Here is a 22610-nt window from a genome sequence, read left to right on the forward strand (position 1 = left end):
TGGTCATCATTCAACAAAGAGAGCAAAGGACATCTTCAGTAAAAAAAGTAGTACAGGACAGCTCTGGACTGAAGGTGAGTATTGCTTCTTGAGCTGCTTTTTTTTTTTTTTTAACTAGCGCTCTGCTTCAACCATAAATGCTTTCTAAACAAAACTATTTATTTAAATGTTGGATAAGTAACACATCTCTTTATAAAATAAAAGTGTGTATGTGTGTAAATTTCTACTTAGTAACATTATGACTCCAGTTGAGTTTACAATGTTCTGCTTCTACATTTTCTTGGCGCCTCCTCGCATAATTTTCTCCATAACTGCAACAGCACCATGTTGGTCTTCAAGTGCACTTCATGAAGAAACATTGGCAGGGGGAGATAGAGAAATATAATCAATGTACGTGCAAATGAACTCATAAGGAGGTATAACGTACATTTCAAATGCACGTTAATATAAACGTTGAGAAAAGACCTGGCCTTTCCCTTTCTTTATTAAGAAGTAAATGGAACTTGAAAAGATAAGTCACATGTGAGTCATTAAAAGCTTCTGCTCCAAAGAAATTAACATAATGGATTCAGGAGTTAGGCAGGTTGGGGAGGATGTGGGCTGCTTCTGACGTCAGGCCTCAGATAACTCATATATCCAGACTGAGAGGGGGATCAGCAGAGGTGAACAGCTGGGGTGAGACAGTCCCCTACCAGGAAAAATTGTGAGTATTATGGCTAAATGTTGGGGTTTCGATATATCTGAGTAGTGATATGGTTACAGTTTTTAATATATTGTGAAGGTACATTTCTAACAGCAATTAATAATGTCTTGCGTTCAAAACAATTGTTGAAATATGACGTTTACTTTTTATGTAGGATAGTGGGTACAAATTTCTTTTTTTTATTCCTTATTTTTATGTGCATTTTCTACAGGAGGATAGAAAAGAGTTAACAAAGAGTTTGATGCAGTTTTTCTACTTGGACAGCTTTACAACTAATCCCCTCAACAAATGCAAAATAAGGATTCAAACCTTATTTGAATCTCCCAGCAATGCTCACTAAACTTCTTCTACTGATAAAGTTCTTAAAATGTATAAAAGATGTAGCATTATTGATTGATCTAAACAAATGCCAATATTAAGAATTTCATTTTTTCATCTAGTTATGATACATTTATTTAGAGTTAAGTAAATAGATGACTGAGATGTATAAATGAAATATATATAAAATAAAATATATATATAATTAAACTGCTCACACATAATTGGTAGACTTTCTATTACAAATTTAGGTAGCATTTACCAACAAACCATTGATTTTTATTATTAATATTTAGCTGATAATTATAATGTATGAGCATCAGTTAGTCATATTACATATTAAAGCAAACTAGGAAGTCATGGGGAAAGAGTCATTCCCTCACTGAAAGGTAATATGTCAGTATTAGGTACATGCTATCGGGTGGACTTAGTAAAGGGAATTAATCAAAACTGGAGAAGACAAAATCTGGAGCAGCTCTGCATGGCAACCAATTAGCTTTGATCTTTTATTTTCAAAGCTTAACTGAGCAAGCTGAAGATAGAAGCTCTTGCAGTTTTTATACATTTTCAGCACTATTTTTGTAGATGTATTAGGGTCAGCAACAGCAACATTTTGGCAAAAGAATTCCAAGTTCCACCCAACTGCCCCTACTGCTGTAAGAGGGCCTCACTTTGCCTGTTGGATTTACTATTTATTTTACCTGTTTTATCTATTCATCAATGTGGCACAAGGAGTACTGTGCTGAGAAGGGAAATACTTAGAACACCTATGGGTAATTCATAATATATATTTTTTTGTTTTAAATGGCCACATACTAGTGATGCATTGTTACCACTTATTTGGTTAGCACCATGTAATTACCAATTTAATCTAAATGATAATGGAATTTATTATTTACAGATGTATACATGTTATTATCAGATTTGAACATAACTGAGATCAAATTGGTGTTATTGGAAGAAACAATTGCTTTTACGCAGTTGACATATTCCTCAGCCTTTGCAGTTGAGGATGTTTAGGAAAATGTCCATGGAGACTCTCATTGATAATGACATAGCACAATAGGCAGCAGTTAGTTCCATTTAAAATGTGCATGTTATGCAGTGTAAATTCTATAATAGTATCCCACACTATCTACCTATATGACATACCTACGCACATAATATTAAGTAGTGATGATAACTCTTTAAAATTAATTAATTAAAATGTGTAGTTCCACAAACATTGAACAGCAACCTGCTGTGTAAGCTGTTTACAAAATGTTTTCAAACCAGCTAATATCCTATATAGTATATTACTATGTATAGTCTATATACATTTTAGGATATTGTGTTCCAAAATAAAAGAATAAGCCACATTTTTTTTTTTACATGCTGGAATGTGCTAGGATTTTGTAATATGATTGTACTTTGCAAAGTTCTACACAAGTCATACTTTCCAAGCTTCTAAAACCAGTAAGATGAATGTAATGGCTGAATAACCCATTGGGTTCTTCTGGCTCTTTCACTTAAATGACATTTCTGAACTTGAGTTTCAGGTTCTGTCCACCTGACATGACCATTAAATGAGGGTTCACTCTCTTATTTTTGTAATTTATGTTAATTGTGCATGGAGAATTTAACAGAAGGAGTGTGACTCTAAGCTTGATACACGCTTTACAATTTTCTTTAAATTTTTTTCCTTTAGATTTATCAAAACCATATAATATGAGGTCAAACCTAAACACTTTCAATTAGCATGCAATCAGGCAGGCCCTTGCACTACATGGGTTAAGGTAAATCTAAAGGAAGTCGAACAACAAAAGTTGTATTGTGTATATCCAGCTTTAGGTAGAGAATACTGAGCTACACCAGTCCATAAGAGAGCTCAGTTATCCAGCATCTACAACACATGGAAAACACTGTTGGGTGGACAGACCTTTTAAAGCCTGGTATGATAGTTGAACAAACTACAAGGATACATCCTTAATTCAACATAATTTGGATTTAGATTCATGCTGATGTGGATTGGTTGAATTACAGACATTTTTATAAACTAATAATGCAATATAACTCAACGCAAACAAACTTACAGGATTTTAGTTTGTTCAGTATAACCACTTTTTAAAGAACAATCATTACAAAAAAATAAAATAAGGATAGCCCTTCTATAAGACCCCTTTCACACTACACCGCCCTTTGCGTCGGCGGTAAAACGCCGTTATTTTTAGCGGGCGTTTTACCGCCGGATTTGTGGCGCATTTTGGCCGCTAGCGGGGCGCTTTTACCCCCCCGCTAGCGGCCGCGAAGGGGTTAAAACCGCCGGCAATACGCAATAGCGGCGTTTTGCCGGCAGCATTACAGCGCTGCCCCATTGATTTCAATGGGGAGCAACGGTGGAGGAGCCGTAAACACACCGCTCCTTCAACGCTCCAAAGAAGCTGCTGGCAGGACTTTTTTCTGACGTCCTGTCAGCGCACCGCTGTAGTGTGAAAGCCCTCGGAGCTTTCACACTACACACAATGGTGCAGCTTTTTTAGGGCATATTGCAGGCGCTATTTCTAACGCTATAGCGCCTGCAAAATGCCCTGGTGTGAAAGGGTTGTTAGGAACAAAGCAATCAATGCAAATTACAGGAACCATAGCAATAAGAATCCAATTAGCACTGGTATGATTTCAGTAAAGAAAATTCTGTCCTGTCAGCGCACCGCTGTAGTGTGAAAGCCCTCGGAGCTTTCACACTACACACAATGGTGCAGCTTCTTTAGGGCGGATTGCAGGCGCTATTTCTAACGCTATAGCGCCTGCAAAATGCCCTGGTGTGAAAGGGGTGTAATAGGTAAAATGTAAAAAACTTTTTCCCCCCATTTTTTACAGACTGATGAAGGGTTAGACCCTCTGTCGTGTTTTTCTTGCTTTCTATGTTTCCATTGGGATGATTCCCCGGAATTTGTACTGGTACTGGTACTATGGCAACTGAGAAGGAACATGAAGGGAAAGCAAAAACATTTAAAGTTGTCCCCAGGACAAGAGGTAAGGTGACATTTTCCAAGAGGACACCTGTTCCAAGGACAACTACCTTTGGGAGAAATCATCTAGCCTCTTTTTGTGTCCCTGGGACAGGAAATAAAGGGAAATTCCCACAAAATGTTGTCTGTACGCTTCTAGTTGGGCATTATTTAAAGAAGTCCAGTTTTTAAGGAGTTATTTTCTCTATATTTTTAAATAGTTGTCTCTTTTTGTTTTGAGTAAGGTATTGATGATTTTATAGATCTTTTAATAAAATATGATTTTAAATTATATTTAGTGTTGATATTATAGTGGTGCCATGAAAGTTCCTAGTGCCTCCAAAATTCGTATCTCCAGTATTTGTCTTTACATTCACTTTAATGTACCTTGCTCCTAGTGACTAGGTCTATACTGTACCGTGTTTATTAAATATATCTTAAAATGTTGTAGATGTACAGCTATTGAAAGTATTTCTCCAAAATGACGATGATGTATATGTATAGATATAAAAAAAAAAAATTTTGGACAAAATGTAAAAGTGCAAGGAATACAAGGGAATCGTTGCTAAGCTTTAAGTGACCACTAACATAAAAGGATTTGGGCAAACTACTCAACTCTGAATGAAATTGACGTCTCTCTCACACAATCCTCTCCTTACAGGCTGCCTGACGGTGCACTTCACCAGCAGTCAGTGGGTAGAAGAGACATAGAATGAAACTGGTATGTGCCTCAATTTCCTGTTTGCTGCTCCTGTGCTTGGCCATCCCAGAGACTCACAGCCGAGTTCTTCAGCGCTCCCTAGACATTCGAAGTAAGTATCTACATTGTGGGTGTTTAACTCATAAAATGTGTTTATTTGCACTGATTCTTTTAGCTATGAGTTGTATACATTTTCTAATTTATGCATTGCTGGTATGTTACAAAGTTGTTTTTTCTTTTTGCTTTTAATTAAATATACCTAAAACCCAAGAAGCATGTCCTATGGTAGTAGTTTGAACATGTTCACAAAACTCTGGCAGGGTATGATCACAACACGTCACATTGGGACACTGAAGCTAGACAAATGAAGAAACTATTTGTTATAAATTATAGTCTGATCTCCATTATATGACAAAAAAGAGAAGAACATTGATATGCAATATTTTATATGTGTAACACTGACACCCCTTCATAACAGCTGTATCAAGATATCAAGTGAAGATATCTCACAAAAAATATTGGGAAAATTAGGTGATTTGACTCTCCAGCATCTACCGAACATCTAAAACAGAATTGTAGTTCAAAAGAAAACTCATTTAAAGGAAAACAAATTAGCAGATTTTGCTGCAATCAAAAGATGTCCCCCTACTATTTCCTTTCTGCCACTTAACAGCCTCATTTACATGGAGGATGAGGCCCATAAGCTGTGAGTAGCCTGTTTGTTTATGTGGTTGGAGCTTGCAGGTGCCCATGTCAGGCTCAGTTCACACCTGTGCAGTTTGCTTTTGATCGTTTCTGCAGTGCTTTTTGCATTTTTTGGCGCAATAAATTTTACCGGGATTTTGCCACAATTTGCATTTTTTTATGGAGTTTTTTTGGGCCAATTTGTTGTTCGGCAGATTTAAAAAATGCAAAATCGTGGTAAAATCGCACTACATGCTTTTCTGCAGCTTCTCCATTAAAGTCTTTTAAACCAAAAAAGTAAAAAAAAGCTCTACTATGCATTTAAGAAGGTCCCTGAACCTTTCCAAAAACGCAGTGGCTGAAAAAACATCAATGTGAACATGTCTAATAGGAAACCATGGTAAATTAACTGTAGTGCGTATCTGCAAAAAGCACCAAAACATGCATAGATGTGAACCAGATCTCATTCTTTGCGATGTGAATGGCTGCGATTCTCATGTAGATTTTTGCTGGAGTTCAGTGTGATATTGCATTGCAATTTGTGCTAAAGGCAGTGCAAATGTAATTCGAATTTAATGCGATTTCGGATGGGATTGGGCACAGCTGAAAAGCCTGTGAGAGGGGGAAAATACGTAAAAATCTACATATAGAAAAAGTAGTATTCGCACACATCTGAACACAAGATGCAATTTCATGTTGGTTTCCATTGATGCCTAGGGAGGGAAAAATCTCACCACAAAGCAGTAAACTTGCATGGTACCCTTTTTGTTGCCGCATCGCATTCACATTGCAAACGCAACACATAGATGTGAAGGACTGTCATTGAACATAATGTGTTTTTGGATGACGTGCGAATCTAGGCTTTTTGTAACGCATCAAATGCTCAACAAATTTGCATCAGTGTGAACTGGCAGAGTGTCTATGGGGACTCCACGGCTGCATGGACACAGCAACACATCATAATTTGACCGGTGTGTGGGTGAGCAGCCTCAAACACATACAGTGTACGTTCAGGCCGTTCACCTGCATTCCTTCAGAGTTAGGATGGGTAGCTGTGTCCATGCAGCTGCTGCATCCCTATAGACTTACATTGGCTGCCTGCTAGCAGCACCTGGCAGATCCAGCCACAAAAACAAACAGGCCTCAGCTTATGTGTAAATCAGGCTGATGTCACCAGACTTTCAATTTGAATGACATTAATTGGAGTTCTGCTTTAATAAATATATCTGTTTTTTTGCTGCACTTGACAATCCCCTATTGACACAGTACATTTGTTCAATTTGCAAAGTAAACCAGTTTTCACAATGAATACCCAATTATATGCAGAGAAATTGAAAAGTATAGGAATTGGTGTTCACTATAATCGCATGATTGGTGCGCATACAGCTGCAGTGAAATATATATCTTTTATTATGCTATTCCCATATTTCATCACTATTCCTCTACTGTCATTATAAATAATCCTATTCATGTCTTATTTTCTCTGATGTATACAATGTAACTCTTTAATGTAATCATTACATTCACTCTTGTTATCTTACAATAATGTATAGTACCAATGCTTTCACACCTCTGCATGCTTATGTAGCTGAACTGGTGGAAAAAAGAACATGTTTTTTTATTATATGTATAATGCAATTTTTCTATAGACTTTATATTGAAGATTGACCTTGTGTACATCATATACACCATATAACACTTCCATGCATGCATGCTCTCTAGTTTTCTGTTTAACTACTTGTAGTTAGCTACATTCATACATTTAGATACAAGAAATGATATGATATCTTATGTTCATAATCAGCAAATCGGTTTATGAGACAATAACTAATGGATGCTTGATATATTCTGCAATAGCATTAAAGCATTAAGGGTAAGTTCACATTTGTTCACCTTTTTTTTCTAAATTACAGCTCCCCCTATGAACCAATATAGCATTAAAGGAGAAGTCCAGCCAAATCTCATTTGGCTGCACTTCTATGGATCACAGAAGTACAGTTCGTTTTGCACTCCTGTGACCCGTTTTCAGCAGAGAGCGGGCTGAAGTCTGCACTCTGCTGACATCACCAATGTCATTCCAGGAGTCTGGATCCGGCCAGGTGCTTGGACTGACACCCATATCAGCCTCTCAGTGAGCTGCTTAGAGACTGAGCCAGCCACCCTTGCCCCCTCCACAGCTCAGCGCTCCAAGGAGCTGTGACTGACAGTCTACAGCTCTACGCTCACGGAGCTCTGAAAACCGAGTGATCGGTGGTGTTCGATTGCTCGGTTCTCAGTGTGGATCAGACCGATGCAGCATCCACCTATAAGTATGAATGGGTGGGGGAAAAACTTTACTTTTCTTTTAATGTACTTCTTTTGCAATAAAAAAAGCTTCCAATTTATCATATGCACAGTTAGCTTACTGTCTTTATATGTGTTTTAAACCTGCTCGATTACGTCTGCCTTACTTCTTGGACAGAATTTGGATCATGACTAGGGATGAGCCGAACACCCCCCGGTTCGGTTCGTACCAGAACTTTCGAACGGACCCCGCGTTCGTTACGAACATTAGAACCCCATTGAAGTCTATGGGACTCGAACGTTCGAAATGGAAAGTGCTAATTTTAACGGCTAATATGCAAGATATTGTCCTAAAAAGGGTATGGGGACCTGACTCCTGCCTCAGCGGACATGGGTCAATGCAAAATAAAGTTTTAAAAACGGCCGTTTTGGCGGGAGCACTGATTTTAATGACGATTAAAGTGAAAAAAAAAAGTGAAATATTCCTTTAAATATGGTGCCTGGGGGGTGTCTGTAGTATGCCTGTGAAGTGCCACGTGTTTCCCGTGTTTAGAACAGTCCCTGCACAAAATGACATTAAACGGAAATAACACCATTTAAAACTGCTTGCGGTTTTAATGTTATATCTGGTTCCTGCAATATGGTTGAAAATCATTCAGAAAAATGGCATGGGTAGCCCTCCCTGCCCATTACCAGCCTATTTGGGTCTTGTACGCATATTAAGGGGAACCCTGTACCCATATTAACCACTTCCCGACCGCCGCACGACGATGTACGTCGACAGAATGGCACGGGCAGGCATATGGGCGTACCTGTACGTCCCTGCCTTCCCGCGGGTCGGGGGCCCGATCGGGATGAGGGGGCGGGCATTCATTCATGGCCACCCCCTCGCGATCGCTCCCGACGAATAGAAATCCTTCGTGACATCACTTCCTCTCCTGTAATGTAAACACAGGAGAGGAAGTGATGTAATCTCTCCTCCGTGTCGGTATTTTTCGTTCCGACACCGAGGAGAGAGGATCGGTGAGTTGCACCAACACGACACTTCACAGTAGAACATGCCAGGCACACTCACACCCCCCCGATCACCCCCCCAATTACCCCTGCCCCCCAGTCACAGTGACACCAATGTCATTTTTTTTTTTTTTTTGCATTGGTGTCATTTGTGACTGTAATAACTGTTAGGGCAGTTAGGGTTAGCCCCCTTTAGTTCTAATGTACCCCCCTAACCCCCCCAATAAAGGTTTAACCCCGTGATCACCCCCCGTCGCCAGTGTCACTAAGGCTGGGTTCACATTGCAGCGGTTTATGAGAACGAATGTGATTCGCACCGCACTGCAGTGCAAATCACATCCGATCTCTGTGCGATTCGAGTTCAGCCATACAGATAGTATGGCTGAATTTGCATCGCACCCGCCGCACCCGCCGCAAATTCGCACGGGACCCTTTTTTTGGCCCGCAGCAGAATCGGATCGCATGGGTGTTCACACCATGCGATCCGAGTTTGCAGATCGCACTGCGATATGCGAACTGATCTGGGGGTGTCAGTAACATTTCACTGACACTCCCAGCAGTTCGCATAGGGCAGTGTGAACTGCCGCCGGGAGGCATGCGATGCGGGAACCCGCGCCGGATTCGTGGCGTTCCTGCATCGCTCCAGTGTGAACCCAGCCTAATAAGCGATCATTTTTCTGATCGCTGTATTAGTATCACAGGTGACGCTAGTTAGGCAGGTAGGTATTTAGGTTCGCCGCAGCTTTTTATAGCGCCAGGGACCCCCATATACTACCGCATAAAGCCCCCTGATTGCCCCCTAGTTAACCCTTTCACCAGTGATCACCATATAACTGTTACAGGTGACGCTGGTTGGTTAGTTATTTTTTTATAGTTTCAGGGCACCCGCCATTTATTACCTAATAAAGGTTTAACCCCCTGATCACCCGGCGGGTGTCATTTGTGACTGTAATAACTGTTAGGGCAGTTAGAGTTAGCCCCCTTTAGTTCTAAGGTACCCCCCTAACCCCCCCAATAAAGGTTTAACCCCGTGATCACCCCCCGTCGCCAGTGTCACTAAGGCTGGGTTCACATTGCAGCGGTTTATGAGAACGGATGTGATTCGTACCGCACTGCAGTGCAAATCACATCCGATCTCTGTGCGATTCGAGTTCAGCCATACAGATAGTATACAGATAGTATGGCTGAATTCGTGTCGCACCCGCCGCAAACTCGCACGGGACCCTTTTTTTGGTCCGCAGCAGAATCGGATCGCATGGGTGTTCACACCATGCGATCCGAGTTTGCAGATCGCACTGCGATATGCGAACTGATCTGGGGGTGTCATTAACATTTCACTGACACTTCCAGCAGTTCGCATAGGGCAGTGTGAACTGCCGCCGGGAGGCATGTGATGCGGGAACCCGCCGCGGATTCGTGGCGTTCCCGCATCGCTCCAGTGTGAACCCAGCCTAATAAGCGATCGTTTTTCTGATCGCTGTATTAGTGTCACAGGTGACGCTAGTTAGGCAGGTAGGTATTTAGGTTCGCCGCAGCTTTTTATAGCGCCAGGGACCCCCATATACTACCGCATAAAGCCCCCTGATTGCCCCCTAGTTAACCCTTTCACCAGTGATCACCATATAACTGTTACAGGTGACGCTGGTTGGTTAGTTATTTTTTTATAGTTTCAGGGCACCCGCCATTTATTACCTAGTCTCACTAGTGTACCCCTAAATTTAGGGGTGTCTACTTTCCAAAATGGGGGCATTTGGGTGGGGTTTGTGCCATCCTGGCATTTTATGGCCTTCAAAACTGTAACGCCCTTAGAAAGCCTGAAGGCGGTGCTTGGTTTTCGGGGCCCCGTACGCGGCTAGGCTCCCAAAAAGTCCCACATATGTGGTATCCCCGTACTCAGGAGAAGCAGCAGAATTTATTTTGGGGTGTCATTTCACATATGCCCATGGCATGCGTGAGCAATATATCATTTAGTGACAACTTTGTGAAAAAAAAAAAAAAAGTTTGTAATTTTCCCGCAACTTGTGGCAAAATATAAAATATTCCATGGACTCAACATGCCTCTCAGCAAATAGCTTGGGGTGTCTACTTTCTAAAATGGGGTCATTTGTGGGGGTTTTGTGCCATCTTGGCATTTTATGGCCTTCAAAACTGTAATAGGTAGTGAGAAGTGAAATCAAAAATTTACGCCCTTAGAAAGCCTGAAGGCGGTGCTTGGTTTTCAGGGCCCCGTACGCGGCTAGGCTCCCAAAAAGTCCCACATATGTGGTATCCCCGTACTCAGGAGAAGCAGCAGAATTTATTTTGGGGTGTCATTTCACATATGCCCATAGCATGTGTGAGCAATATATCATTTAGTGACAACTTTGTGTAAAAAAAAAAAATAATTTTTTTTTTGTCATTATTCAATCGCTTGAGGCAAAAAAATAAAATATTCAATGGGCTCAACATGCCACTTATCAATTTCCTTAGGGGGTCTACTTTCCAAAATGGGGTCATTTGGGGGGGTTTTGTACTGCCCTGCCATTTTAGCACCTCAAGAAATGAGATAGGCAGTCGTAAACTAAAAGCTGCGTAAATTCCAGAAAACGTACCTTAGTTTGTAGATGTGACAACTTTTGCGCAAACCAATAAATATACAATTATTGACTTTTTTTTACCAAAGACATGTGGCTGAATACATTTTGGCCTAAATGTATGACTAAAATTGAGTTTATTGCATTTTTCTAATAACAAAAAGTAGAAAATATCATTTTTTTTCAAAATTTGCGGTCTTTTTACGTTTATATCGCAAAAAATAAAAATCGCAGAGGCAATCAAATACCATCAAAAGAAAGCTCTATTTGTGGGAAGAAAAGGACGCAAATTTTGTTTGGGTACAACATTGCATGACCGTGCAATTACCAGTTAAAGCAGCGCAGTGCCAAATTGTAAAAAGACCTCTGGTCATTTACCAGCAAAATGGTCCGGTCTGAAAGTGGTTAAAAAAAGGAAATGCGTGTGGCCCCCAGGCCCTATATACTCAGAACAGCAGTATACAGGCGGTGCAAACAAGACAGGGACTGTGTAGGTTTGTTGTGTTAAGTTGAATCTGTTTGTAATTTTCAACTGGTACATTTTTAAAGTGTAGCTCCAGTCAAAAAAACTATTTTTAAGCTTTTTGGAAAACATAGGGAAGGGTTATCACCCCTGTATAATTTGTTTTGTCGTCCATCTTTTTTCATCTCACTTTCTGCTGTCTCCTTGCGTTTGCAAGTAGGAGATGTTTGTAAGTTGGATGTTTGAAAGTAGGGGCTATATGCTCTGCAGAAATGGCGGAACAAGGTGTTGGTTTTGCCACAACATTGTAAGCCCTCAAAGTGACTCTTGGTGGGCGCTGGAGCGCCCTGCTGTGAATGATTATATCAAGAATTGTAATTACATGCCATTGTTGAACAATGGTAGAAAAATTGACCTTTGGTTGTTGTGGTGCTGGTGCCACAACACTATAAGTCCTCACCGTTACTCTGGGTGGGCACAGGAAGGGGCCCTCCTGTGAAATATTATATCAAGAATTGTAATTACATGTCCCTGTTAAACAGGGGCAGAAAAATTGGGCCTTAGGCACTGGTGCCATCACACTGCAACCTCTGTCATATACTCTAGTTTTATTGCAGGAATTAGCCCTGCTGCAAAGCATTGCATCAAAAATTGTACTTAAACGCCCCTGTTAAACAGGGGCAGAAAAATTGGGCCTTAGGTACTGGTGCTGGTGCCATCACACTGCAACCTCTGCCATATACTCTAGTTTTATTGCAGGAATTAGCCCTGCTGCAAAGCATTGCATCAAAAATTGTACTTAAACGCCCCTGTTAAACAGGGGCAGAAAAATTGGGCCTTAGGCACTGGTGCTGGTGCCATCACACTGCAACCTCTGCCATATACTCTAGTTTTATTGCAGGAATTAGCCCTGCTGCAAAGCATTGCATCAAAAATTGTACTTAAACGCCCCTGTTAAACAGGGGCAGAAAAATTGGGCCTTAGGCACTGGTGCTGGTGCCATCACACTGCAACCTCTGCCATATACTCTAGTTTTATTGCAGGAATTAGCCCTGCTGCAAAGCATTGCATCAAAAATTGTACTTAAACGCCCCTGTTAAACAGGGGCAGAAAAATTGGGCCTTAGGCACTGGTGCTGGTGCCATCACACTGCAACCTCTGCCATATACTCTAGTTTTATTGCAGGAATTAGCCCTGCTGCAAAGCATTGCATCAAAAATTGTACTTAAACGCAGCTGTTAAACAGGGGCAGAAAAATTGGGCCTTAGGCACTGGTGCTGGTGCCATCACACTGCAACCTCTGCCATATACTCTAGTTTTATTGCAGGAATTAGCCCTGTTGCAAAGCATTGCATCAAAAATTGTACTTAAACGCCCCTGTTAAACAGGGGCAGAAAAATTGGGCTGCTGGCATCACCCAGAACCAAAAATGTTCTTCCAACATATCAGCGGAGGAGGAAGAGGATAGACAATCAACATAACAGGACAGTCACTCAGCATCAGCATAGGCAGTCTTGAAGGGATGTGATATTTCAAAAAAAATTATTCGGTTACATCAGCTTCAGGTGCTTGGTAGCTGTGGGTGATCCAAGACTGATTCATCTTGATGAAGGTCAGTCGATCAACTGATTCGGTGGACAGGCGCACCCTGTGATCGGTAACAAAGCCACCAGCAGCACTGAAGGTGCGTTCCGAAAGAACGCTGGATGCAGGACAGGCCAGTAGCTCAATTGCATACTGTGCAAGCTCTGGCCAGTGATCCATCCTCAAGACCCAGTAAGCCAGAGGATTTTCGGTGGGAAAGGTGTCCAAGTCTGACCTTGCCCCTAGGTATTCCTGCACCATGTAAATTAGACGCTGGCGATGGGTGCTGGAACCAATCATACCTTGGGGCTGCGGACAAAAAAATTGTCTGAAAGCATCAGTCAGACGGCCACCTTCTCCACCGCTCCTTCTGACTGATGCCTCAGCAACACGTTGTCCAGGACCAGGAGTTTGTGACCTCCCAGTCTCTGGGAACGCGTTGCACAGAGCTTTCTGCAAGGCCTCCCGGAGATGTCTCATCCTCTGCTCCCTCTGCGATGGCAAGATAAGGTCGGCAACCTTACCCTTGTACCGTGGATCAAGGAGAGTGGCCAGCCAGTAATGGTCCCTCTCCTTGATCCGAAGAATACGAGGATCCTTCCGCAGGCTTTGCAGGATCAGGGAGGCCATGCAGCGTAGGTTAGCTGAGGCATTCGGTCCGGAGTCCTCTGGGTCACTAAGGACAACATGATCCGCAGCTACCTCCTCCCAGCCACGTACAAGTCCACGTGTTTCTTGGGACTGTAAATCATCCCTATAAGACTGCTGCTGCTGATGCTGAGTGCCAGCCTCCACCTCCATGCTGACACAATCATCCTCCTCCTCCTCTTCCTCCTCCTCACCCTCTTCCTGTGTGATGGGTGGCACAGCAGGAACACTGTCTGGATAAAGGTGGCCTTGAGAGGCAAGGAAGTCCTCCTCTTCCTGCCTCTGTTCTGCCTCAAGTGCCCTGTCCATTATTCCACGCAGCGTATGCTCCAAGAGGTGGACAAGAGGTACAGTGTCACTGATGCATGCACTGTCACTGCTCACCATCCTTGTGGCCTCCTCAAACGGTGACAGGACAGTGCATGCATCCCTGATCATGCCCCACTGGCGTGGTGAGAAAAAACCAAGCTCCCCTGACCCTGTCCTGGTGCCGTAGTCGCACAGGTACTCATTGATGGCCCTCTGCTGCGTGTGCAGCCGCTGCAGCATGGCCAATGTTGAGTTCCATCTGGTGGGCATGTCACATATAAGGCGGTTCTTGGGCAGGTTCAACTCCTTTTGGAGCTCAGCCAGCCGAGCACAGGCATTAAATGATCGGCGGAAATGCACACAGACTTTCCTGGCCTGCTTCAGGACATCATGTAAGCCGGGGTACCTGCCCAAGAACCGCTGCACCACCAGGTTAAGGACGTGAGCTACACAGGGCACATGGGTCAGTTGTCCCTGTCGGAGGGCGGAGAGGAGGTTGGTGCCATTGTCGCAAACCACCATTCCTGGCTTAAGCTGGCGTGGCGTCAACCACCTCTCGGCCTGCCCCTGCAGAGCTGACAAAACATCCGCCCCAGTGTGGCTCCTGTGCCCCAAACAAACCAGCGCAAGCACGGCATGGCATCGTTTTGCCTGCGTACTTGCGTAGCCCCTGCAACGCCTACGGAGCACCGCTGGTTCTGAGGACAGAGCACTGGAAGAGGCCATGGAGGAAGAAGAAGAGGAGGGGGTGGAGGAGAGAGGTGTGTCACAACCAATAGTAGCATTTTGGAGGCGTGGTGGCGGAACAACCTCCAACACTACTGCACCTTGTCCTGCATCCTTCCCAGCAGCCAGAAGAGTGACCCAATGGGCCGTGAAAGACAGGTAACGTCCCTGTCCATGCCTGCTGGACCATGAGTCAGCGGTAATATGCACCTTACCGCTGACCGCCCTGTCCATGCCTTCCACATGCCGGTAGAGAGCCGGAATCGCCTTCCATGAGAAAAAGTGGCGTTTGGGGACCTGCCACTGAGGAACCGCACATTGTACAAACTCACGGAAGGGGGCCGAGTCTACCAACTGAAAAGGCAGCAGTTGAAGTGCTAGCAATTTAGCCAAGCTAGCATTCAACCGCTGGGCATGTGGATGGCTGGGAGTAAACTTCTTCTGCCGGTCCAGCAGCTGGGGCAGGGACATTTGCCTGCTATAATCGGATGTGGATGTACCACTAGCAGAGTTCCCGGAAGCACTTGGCTGTGACACACCTAATTCTACACCTTCATTCCTCTCAGAGCAGGTTTCAGAGAGGACTGAAGGTCTAGTGGGGTTGGAGATGCCAGCTGATGAGGGGCAAGGAGAGGTCCGCTTTGTTCTTTGGTGTGGGTCTTTGAGGTACGCTTGCCAACGAGCTGCATGGCAGGTCAACATATGTCTGGTCAAGCATGTGGTGCCCAAGCGGCTGATGTTTTGGCCACGTGAGATACGCTTGAGACATATGTTGCAAATAGCAGCGGTGCGATCTGATGCACTCGTCTCAAAAAAGGCCCACACCAAAGAACTTTTAGAATAACGCGCAGAGGAAGCGCTCTGCGCAGGCGGAGCTCTGCGGTGTGATTCAGTCAGTGTGCTGCCCCTAAGCTGGCCCCCGGAGGGCATCCTGCCTCGTTGGACATGTGCCTCCTCCTCCTCCTCCTCCTCCCTCCTTCCAGGCACCCACGTGGAGTCAGTGCCCTCATCATCCCCTCCCTCTTCATCGCTGTAGCAAACCTGGCAGTATGCTGCAGCTTGTGGAACATGACTGCCAGATTGCTGTCCTTCTTGAGCATCCCCTCTCTCTGCGCTCACGCTACTGCCTTCCTCTAGCTGAGTGTCATCATCAGAGTCCACCAAACACTGGGCATCCTCCTGGAGCATGTACCCAACACTGTGCTCAAAGAGTTCAGGAGACTCCTCAGGAGGACGTGGTGGGTCTAGGGAAGGAGTCACTGATGATGACATTGAGAGGAGGGAAGACGATGTGTTGGCAGCTGCTTTGCTACTACCCTGAGACTGGGTGAGAGAGGATGAGGAGGATGAAGAGGGCTTGGTCATCCACTCTACCAAGTCGTTGGCATGTTGCGGTTCAACATGTCCAGCTGCAGAAAAGAAGTACAAGCATGTCCCATGGCCACGTGCTGATGACAATGCACCGCGTCCACGACCAGCACTGTTGTCTCTAGACACAGAGCCTGCTTGCCCTCTTTTATCGGCTCGCGCCTGTCTGCCTCTCCTTGCTGGCCTTCCAGACATGGTAATGGCCTGAGGGGAGTTGGGTAAAACAGTAGTTGGGTAGTTTATATTGTGCTGGAGGCACACAACACCCACTAACTCCTGCAGATGCCTTTTTTATAGAACAGCAGAGATAAACGGGTATATACAGATGTATACTGTGCTGTGCTGGAAGCACACACAACTTCCAATAACTCCTGCAGATGGCAATTGGGCCCAAATAGAGAACAGCTATGTAGATGGATTATAGCGGTATGTACTGGGTACAGAGCACGCAGACAGCACGCACTATCTCCTGACACTACTGACTGCAAGCTCTATTATTAAAGCTAGATCACTAGCTATATAGGTGAGGTGAATATCACGGTGTATACTGCGGTCAGGGCACGCAGACAATAACCAGAAAACAGCAGAGTTAAAGGGGTATATACAGATGTATACTGTGCTGTGCTGGAAGCACACACAACTTCCAATAACTCCTGCAGATGACAATTGGGCCCAAATAGAGAACAGCTATGTAGGTGGATTATAGCGGTATGTACTGGGTACAGAGCACGCAGACAGCACACACTATCTCCTAACACTACTGACTGCAAGCTCTATTATTAAAGCTAGATCACTAGCTATATAGGTGAGGTGAATATAGTGGTGTATACTGCGGTCAGGGCACAGAGAATAACCACTACACAAGAGCAAGATAGGAAATCAGCCAAAAACGATTGGTGTGTAACTGTGTTGAAGGTACACAGAACACCCACTGCTTCAGATGCCAACACACTACACGAGGCCGCCTCAAAGGCGGCCTTATATAGTGTGGGGCGTGCACTACACAGCCTGAGCTATGATTGGCCACAGGCAGGATGCCTGTGGCCAATCATGGCTCTCCTCGCTGCTGGCGCTGCGATTGGCCAAGCATGTGGGGTCACAGTGCATGCTTGGCCAATCATGAGCCAGCAATGCACTGCGCCATCGCAGTGCATTGTGGTCCGCGCGCGCCAATACGAATTTTGACGCGAACGGACCAAGAGTTCGGATTTCGCCGAACGCCCGAACAGCCAATGTTCGAGTCGAACGTACGTTCGACTCGAACACGAAGCTCATCCCTAATCATGACACAGGAAGCAGTTGACCAGCTGAGGATAGATGATGCAGGGTGTGTGATAATGAGATCAGCTGGTCAACTCCTTCCTGTGTCATGACCTAAAGTCTGCCCAGGAAGTAAGGCAGAAGTAATCGAGCAGTGTTTTGAAACAGCCATAAAGACAGTGAGGTAAGACTGTGTAGAACAAATGGAAAGCAGTTTTATTTTTGCAAAAGAAGTACATCAATGTTATACTGATACATAGGGAAGCTGGAATTTAGAGGAAAAAAAATGAATGTAGCAAAGTCTCTTACCTCTTCCAGTATGATGAGAACCTTCAAGGCCAAAGACAGGGTTGTGGGGCATGGTGGGTGCAACAATGGTGAAAGTCATTGGGTGCCAGACACTGCTTGGATGCAAAAGAGGTTTTATTTCTTTTAACAGTCCTTTTTATATTTTGCAAGGGAAAGAGAGTTAGGGCCAGGATACCCTTGAGTAGTTACAATTTTTATTGGCAGACTCTGAGACTTTAATAGGAGGACACCTGTACAGGAAAGGCCCCAGTAAGGCGCCACTTCTGCATGTGCAGGATTGCTGTCTCCTATTGGCAACAGTACTTAACAGTTCCTGACTCAAAGTTCAAAAGTTCTCTCAGCTTCACTACAATGTCTACTTGTAGTTCTTCAGCCCCTTGAGCTCCTAGTCTCTCACTGGACTCTCTAATTCACTCACTCTGAATCCTGTGAGCTCCTCAAGGCTTTTGCGTTGGTATCTCCCTCAAGTGTCACCCACACTTCCCTGCTGGGTCCCTAGCTTGGCACACCAGATACTCCTCAAGCTTCACCCCTGCTAACCAGCTCGGTCCCTGGCATGACACACAAGGCTGCTCTGCAAGCGTCACCTCCACTGGTTGGGTCCCTGACTGGATCACCGCCTGAAGTTTCCCGATTCTCCGCCGTGCCCGTTCAGTGAGAATGCTGCTCTGGTACTTGCTTCAGTTACTCACTGTGCTCCCTGGTAAAGGCGATTGGTCCCTTAGTGACAACAGCTTCCCTTCTACCTCCGACCACGACAGGTCCTCCAGCCGGCAGAACCGTCACTTTTGGTTGGACTGCAAGCTGCAACCTCAACCCTGCGCTGCCCTCTTACTTTTGAATAGGCCCTGACAGCCAGATGCCCCCGAGTTAGGCCCAATCTCCGGCCTAGCAGCCCGGGACCTTTGACACACGTCCACCACAGCAGACCAGGTGGCACAGAACATAGATCACCTAACTCCACCTGAATATATAGGTTCTCCCAGTAGGCTAAGGGATTCAAGACAACCCCTCCCCGTTGGCTGAGATATCCCATATATCCATAACTTGACCTTGAAATGTTCTTCTCACGTCTAATGTCACGAAGTGTCCGGCCACCTAGTGGCAGAAGAGAAAAGTACAAAAAGGCCAAACTTAGGGAGAAATCAATGGATCTCTAACTATCTACAGTAGCTACTCCTGACAAGGAATTTGGTGAGGAGCTCCCTGACTAAACTCGAGGGCGCTACATGAACAAAGGTGAACTTATCCTTTAACTGACAAAATTGAAGTTTGCCATTGCTGCCCTTATCCTAAAAATGCTACTTGAATGACTGTCCCTATCTTCGGTATTTTCTAACTCAATGACTTGGAGCAAGCATGCTGATTAGAACTCCTGACCTGTATATTTGTTTTAGGTCAGTGCCACAGAAAATACGTAATGTGACCCTGTCACTAGCAATTAAAAATTAAGACAACCAGATGAGATTTTGAGTACAATAAATTGTGTAAATATTCACTTATTATCAATTATTATGTGAAAAGCAAATTCATATTTACTTATTTCATCTGCACACCATTGGATATTCAAGGTAAATAGAAATTTTACACAGTTGGATAATTTCATTCATTTTAAAATTAAATACATTTTAAATTATAGTGGTTGTAAACCCTTAAATAATAAATATAACCAGTGATTGGCCTCAGGTGATACAGAGAGATTAAACAAACCCTTCTTCATAAGTTGTACCTGTTTATCTGCAGTTTTCTCTTCTTTATATCCATTGAAAGTGCAGAATTTATAAAGCTTGTCTGGAGCGGTTAGAAAACAGGGGACAGAGAGCTGAAATTACACGCCACAGAGCTCAGCGAGGAGAGCTGTTAAGGTGTAGATAAGAAATAGATAGATACTAAGGAAGAGGGAAAGACATAAAAAAATAATAAAAGAGTATTTAGAAAAGAAGGGGGGCGGGGGTGGGGGGGAGAGGCAGCAAGCACTGCTCAATGGGGGCTTTAAATTGGGAAGGCACGAGCAGGGTTTCTAAATGTTGTTTTGGTGGGGGTCACGGGTCTTCCTGTCGAAGAAATTCTATGCTTCAATTTCTCTGATGTGGAGTAATGCCTCCAGATGCTCCAGGTAGTAGAGAATTGGTCCCATTTATCCAGGGCTTTGGTCTGCATCTCCTCCATAAGCATGATATTGTTGATCTCACTTACACATTCTAAGATCTAGGCATTAATTGCCTATCTGCACTGAGAAAGAATTTGAAAAGACTGGCCTTCTGGGATTTTATTGAGCCGGGGAGTAGGGATAAAAGGGCAATGGAGGAGGAAGGCGTTAACAGCTCATCAAATATTTCGGTGAAAATTTTAAAAATCTGTAACCAGAACAAGCGAATCCCTGTGCATTCCCACCAAGTCTGGAGGTAGATGCCTTTCTCTGAGTGACATCTCCAGCAGACGTCAGTGGAAGAGGAGAACCTTAACCTTAATGACCTTAATATTGGTTGGAAATCGATACCACCTGGATACCAGCTTGTAATTTTTTCCTGGGTGTAGCTTGAGATAGATGACTTATGAGTGGATAGAAAGGTTTTGTGCCAGTCCTCATCACATACATCTATCCCCAGCTCCTCTGACCAGATTTTGGTAAACTTAGGTAGGGTACCATGTGTATTGTCATTAATAAAGTGTGACTTCGGGGAGTGTGCATAATTGTTCGAAGCCTGTTAGAGGTCTATGTATTTGTTTTGAGTCATGTAGTAGTTTGCAGTAGGAGGATAAATGGAGTCTCATTAACCAGGGTATGTTGGAAGTTGAGTTGGTTGGGTTTGCCACATATGATCACTGATTGCTATGAACAAATTGTTTCACCGTGGGCCACGAGAATCTATTGTAGGTGTCTATGGATGGGGCAGCTCTATCCTCTGGTAGGGCTGGGTTGTCGAATAAGGGAGTAAGTGGCTGGGTTTAGTGGACAACAAGTATCCATCTCTCCTACGGTACTAAGTGTGCAGTGCGTCAATTATTAGAGGGGATAAAGTTGGTAAAGGTTTGTGGGCCAGGTCACAGCCCCATAACAAGGCACGAAAGTCGACCGGGGGCATGTCCTGCTCTAGACATGGGCATCTAGTTTTTTTTCCGAATCTAAATTCTGACAAATTTTTCATTATTCACAAATTCGGATGCATCTGAATTTCCACATTGCAATAGTAACGAAAAAACAAATCCAAAATAACAATTCGAATTTGAAAAAAGCGGACGAAATTCGAAACGCATTAAAAAACAAATTTGAATCAAATTAGAAAATAATTTGAAAACAAATTTGAATCGAATTAGAAAAAATAGAAATCGATTTTTCAAAAAATTATACAATAAAATAGAATATAAAATAATAAAGCAATAGAATGAAAAAAAAAGAATAGTAAAGAATAGAATAGAATTTAATAGAATGTAATAAAATAAAATAGAACATGACCTTCTTCCGAAATTTGAATTTTGAATAGTGTAAATTTGAATTTGAGAATAGATTGGAAAATAATTCAAAACAATGGAAACTAAAATAATAGAAAAGTATAGAAAACAATAGAACAGAATAGAATAAAATATAACATATATGTTCTATTGTTTTTCTAGTCAATGCTTTTTATTATTTTCTATTCTAGTCAAATTTTTTCTATTCGATTTCATTCTACACAAATTTCAAATTTCCGAAAATGCTTATATATAGTTTTATTAATAGAATTCGGTCAAATTTTTTCAAATGCGGTAGAATGTTTTAGAATTTGATCGAAAATCTTCAAATTCAATTTGGAACGATGTAATGTAATGAATGTAACAAATTTAACTAAATTAATCGAAATGAATGGAACAGAAACAAAACACATTTTTCATCCTCACATGTCTATCCTGCTCCACAGAAGTGGAGGCTTTTGTCAGCGGGCAGGGGAACCATTCTAGGATGCGGGAGACTACTGCAGAGGTATGATAGAGCTCAAAGTCTGGTAAGCTTACCCCGCCATTTGTTTTTGAAGAGCACAGGAGTTTATGTTTTAGTCTAGGATGGTTCCCATGCCAGACAAAACGAATGGCCATGGAACGGTGGGAGCGGGAAAATGCAGACGGTAGTGTTATCAGTAAGGCCTGAAATAAGTAAAGCAGTTTGGGAAGTATGTCCATTTTTAAGACGTTCATGCGTCCGAACCATAATATCAAACCTGCTCTCTGTGAGGCATCTAAGTTTTATAAGCAGTGGACTAAAGTTCAGGGCATATACTTTCGGTATATGAGCCTAAAGTGCCTAAGTCTGAGATTGATTTGGATTGCCACTGAAACGAAAAGTTGGTCTGGAGTGAGGAGAGAGTGGGTTGTGGCAAGGAGAGGTTCAGGACTTCCATTTTGGAGAGATTTTGTTTATAGTTGCTGAATAGACAGTGTGGAGAGAATGCTGATGTGAGGTTGGGTTACATATAGTTGAAGATCATCCTCATACAGGGAGAGTTTGCAATGCAACAAGAGGGTCTGTACTCCATGTATGCTAGGATTCGCTCTGATTGCTGGGGCAAGGTGTTCAATGACCAGGGTGAATAAGAGTGGGGAAAAAGGGCAGCCCTGTCTAGTGCCATTGGTGATATTTAGTGTCTCCGATTGGGTTCCCTTCACCAAGACTGTGGCCAAGGGTCTGGAATAGAGGGACATGATA

At 43.4% G+C, this 22610-nt stretch overlaps 1 protein-coding gene across 1 annotated transcript in view; it reads left to right on the forward strand.

The window, feature by feature from the left end:
• Positions 1-617: 617 nt before the first annotated feature.
• Positions 618-22610, forward strand: part of PRLH (prolactin releasing hormone) — a 57263-nt gene continuing 35270 nt past the window's right edge. Inside the window, exons 1-2 of the mRNA XM_077448251.1 lie at positions 618-703; positions 4670-4820. Coding sequence (XP_077304377.1) covers positions 4721-4820 — 100 coding nt within the window. The 5' untranslated portion in view covers positions 618-703; positions 4670-4720. The remainder of the gene's footprint in view (positions 704-4669; positions 4821-22610) is intronic.

Source organism: Lithobates pipiens, unplaced genomic scaffold, assembly GCF_037356315.1.
Source record: "Lithobates pipiens isolate NorthernLeopardFrog02 unplaced genomic scaffold, aLitPip1_a1.2 Scaffold_22, whole genome shotgun sequence".
Classification (NCBI taxonomy): Eukaryota; Metazoa; Chordata; class Amphibia; order Anura; family Ranidae; genus Lithobates; species Lithobates pipiens.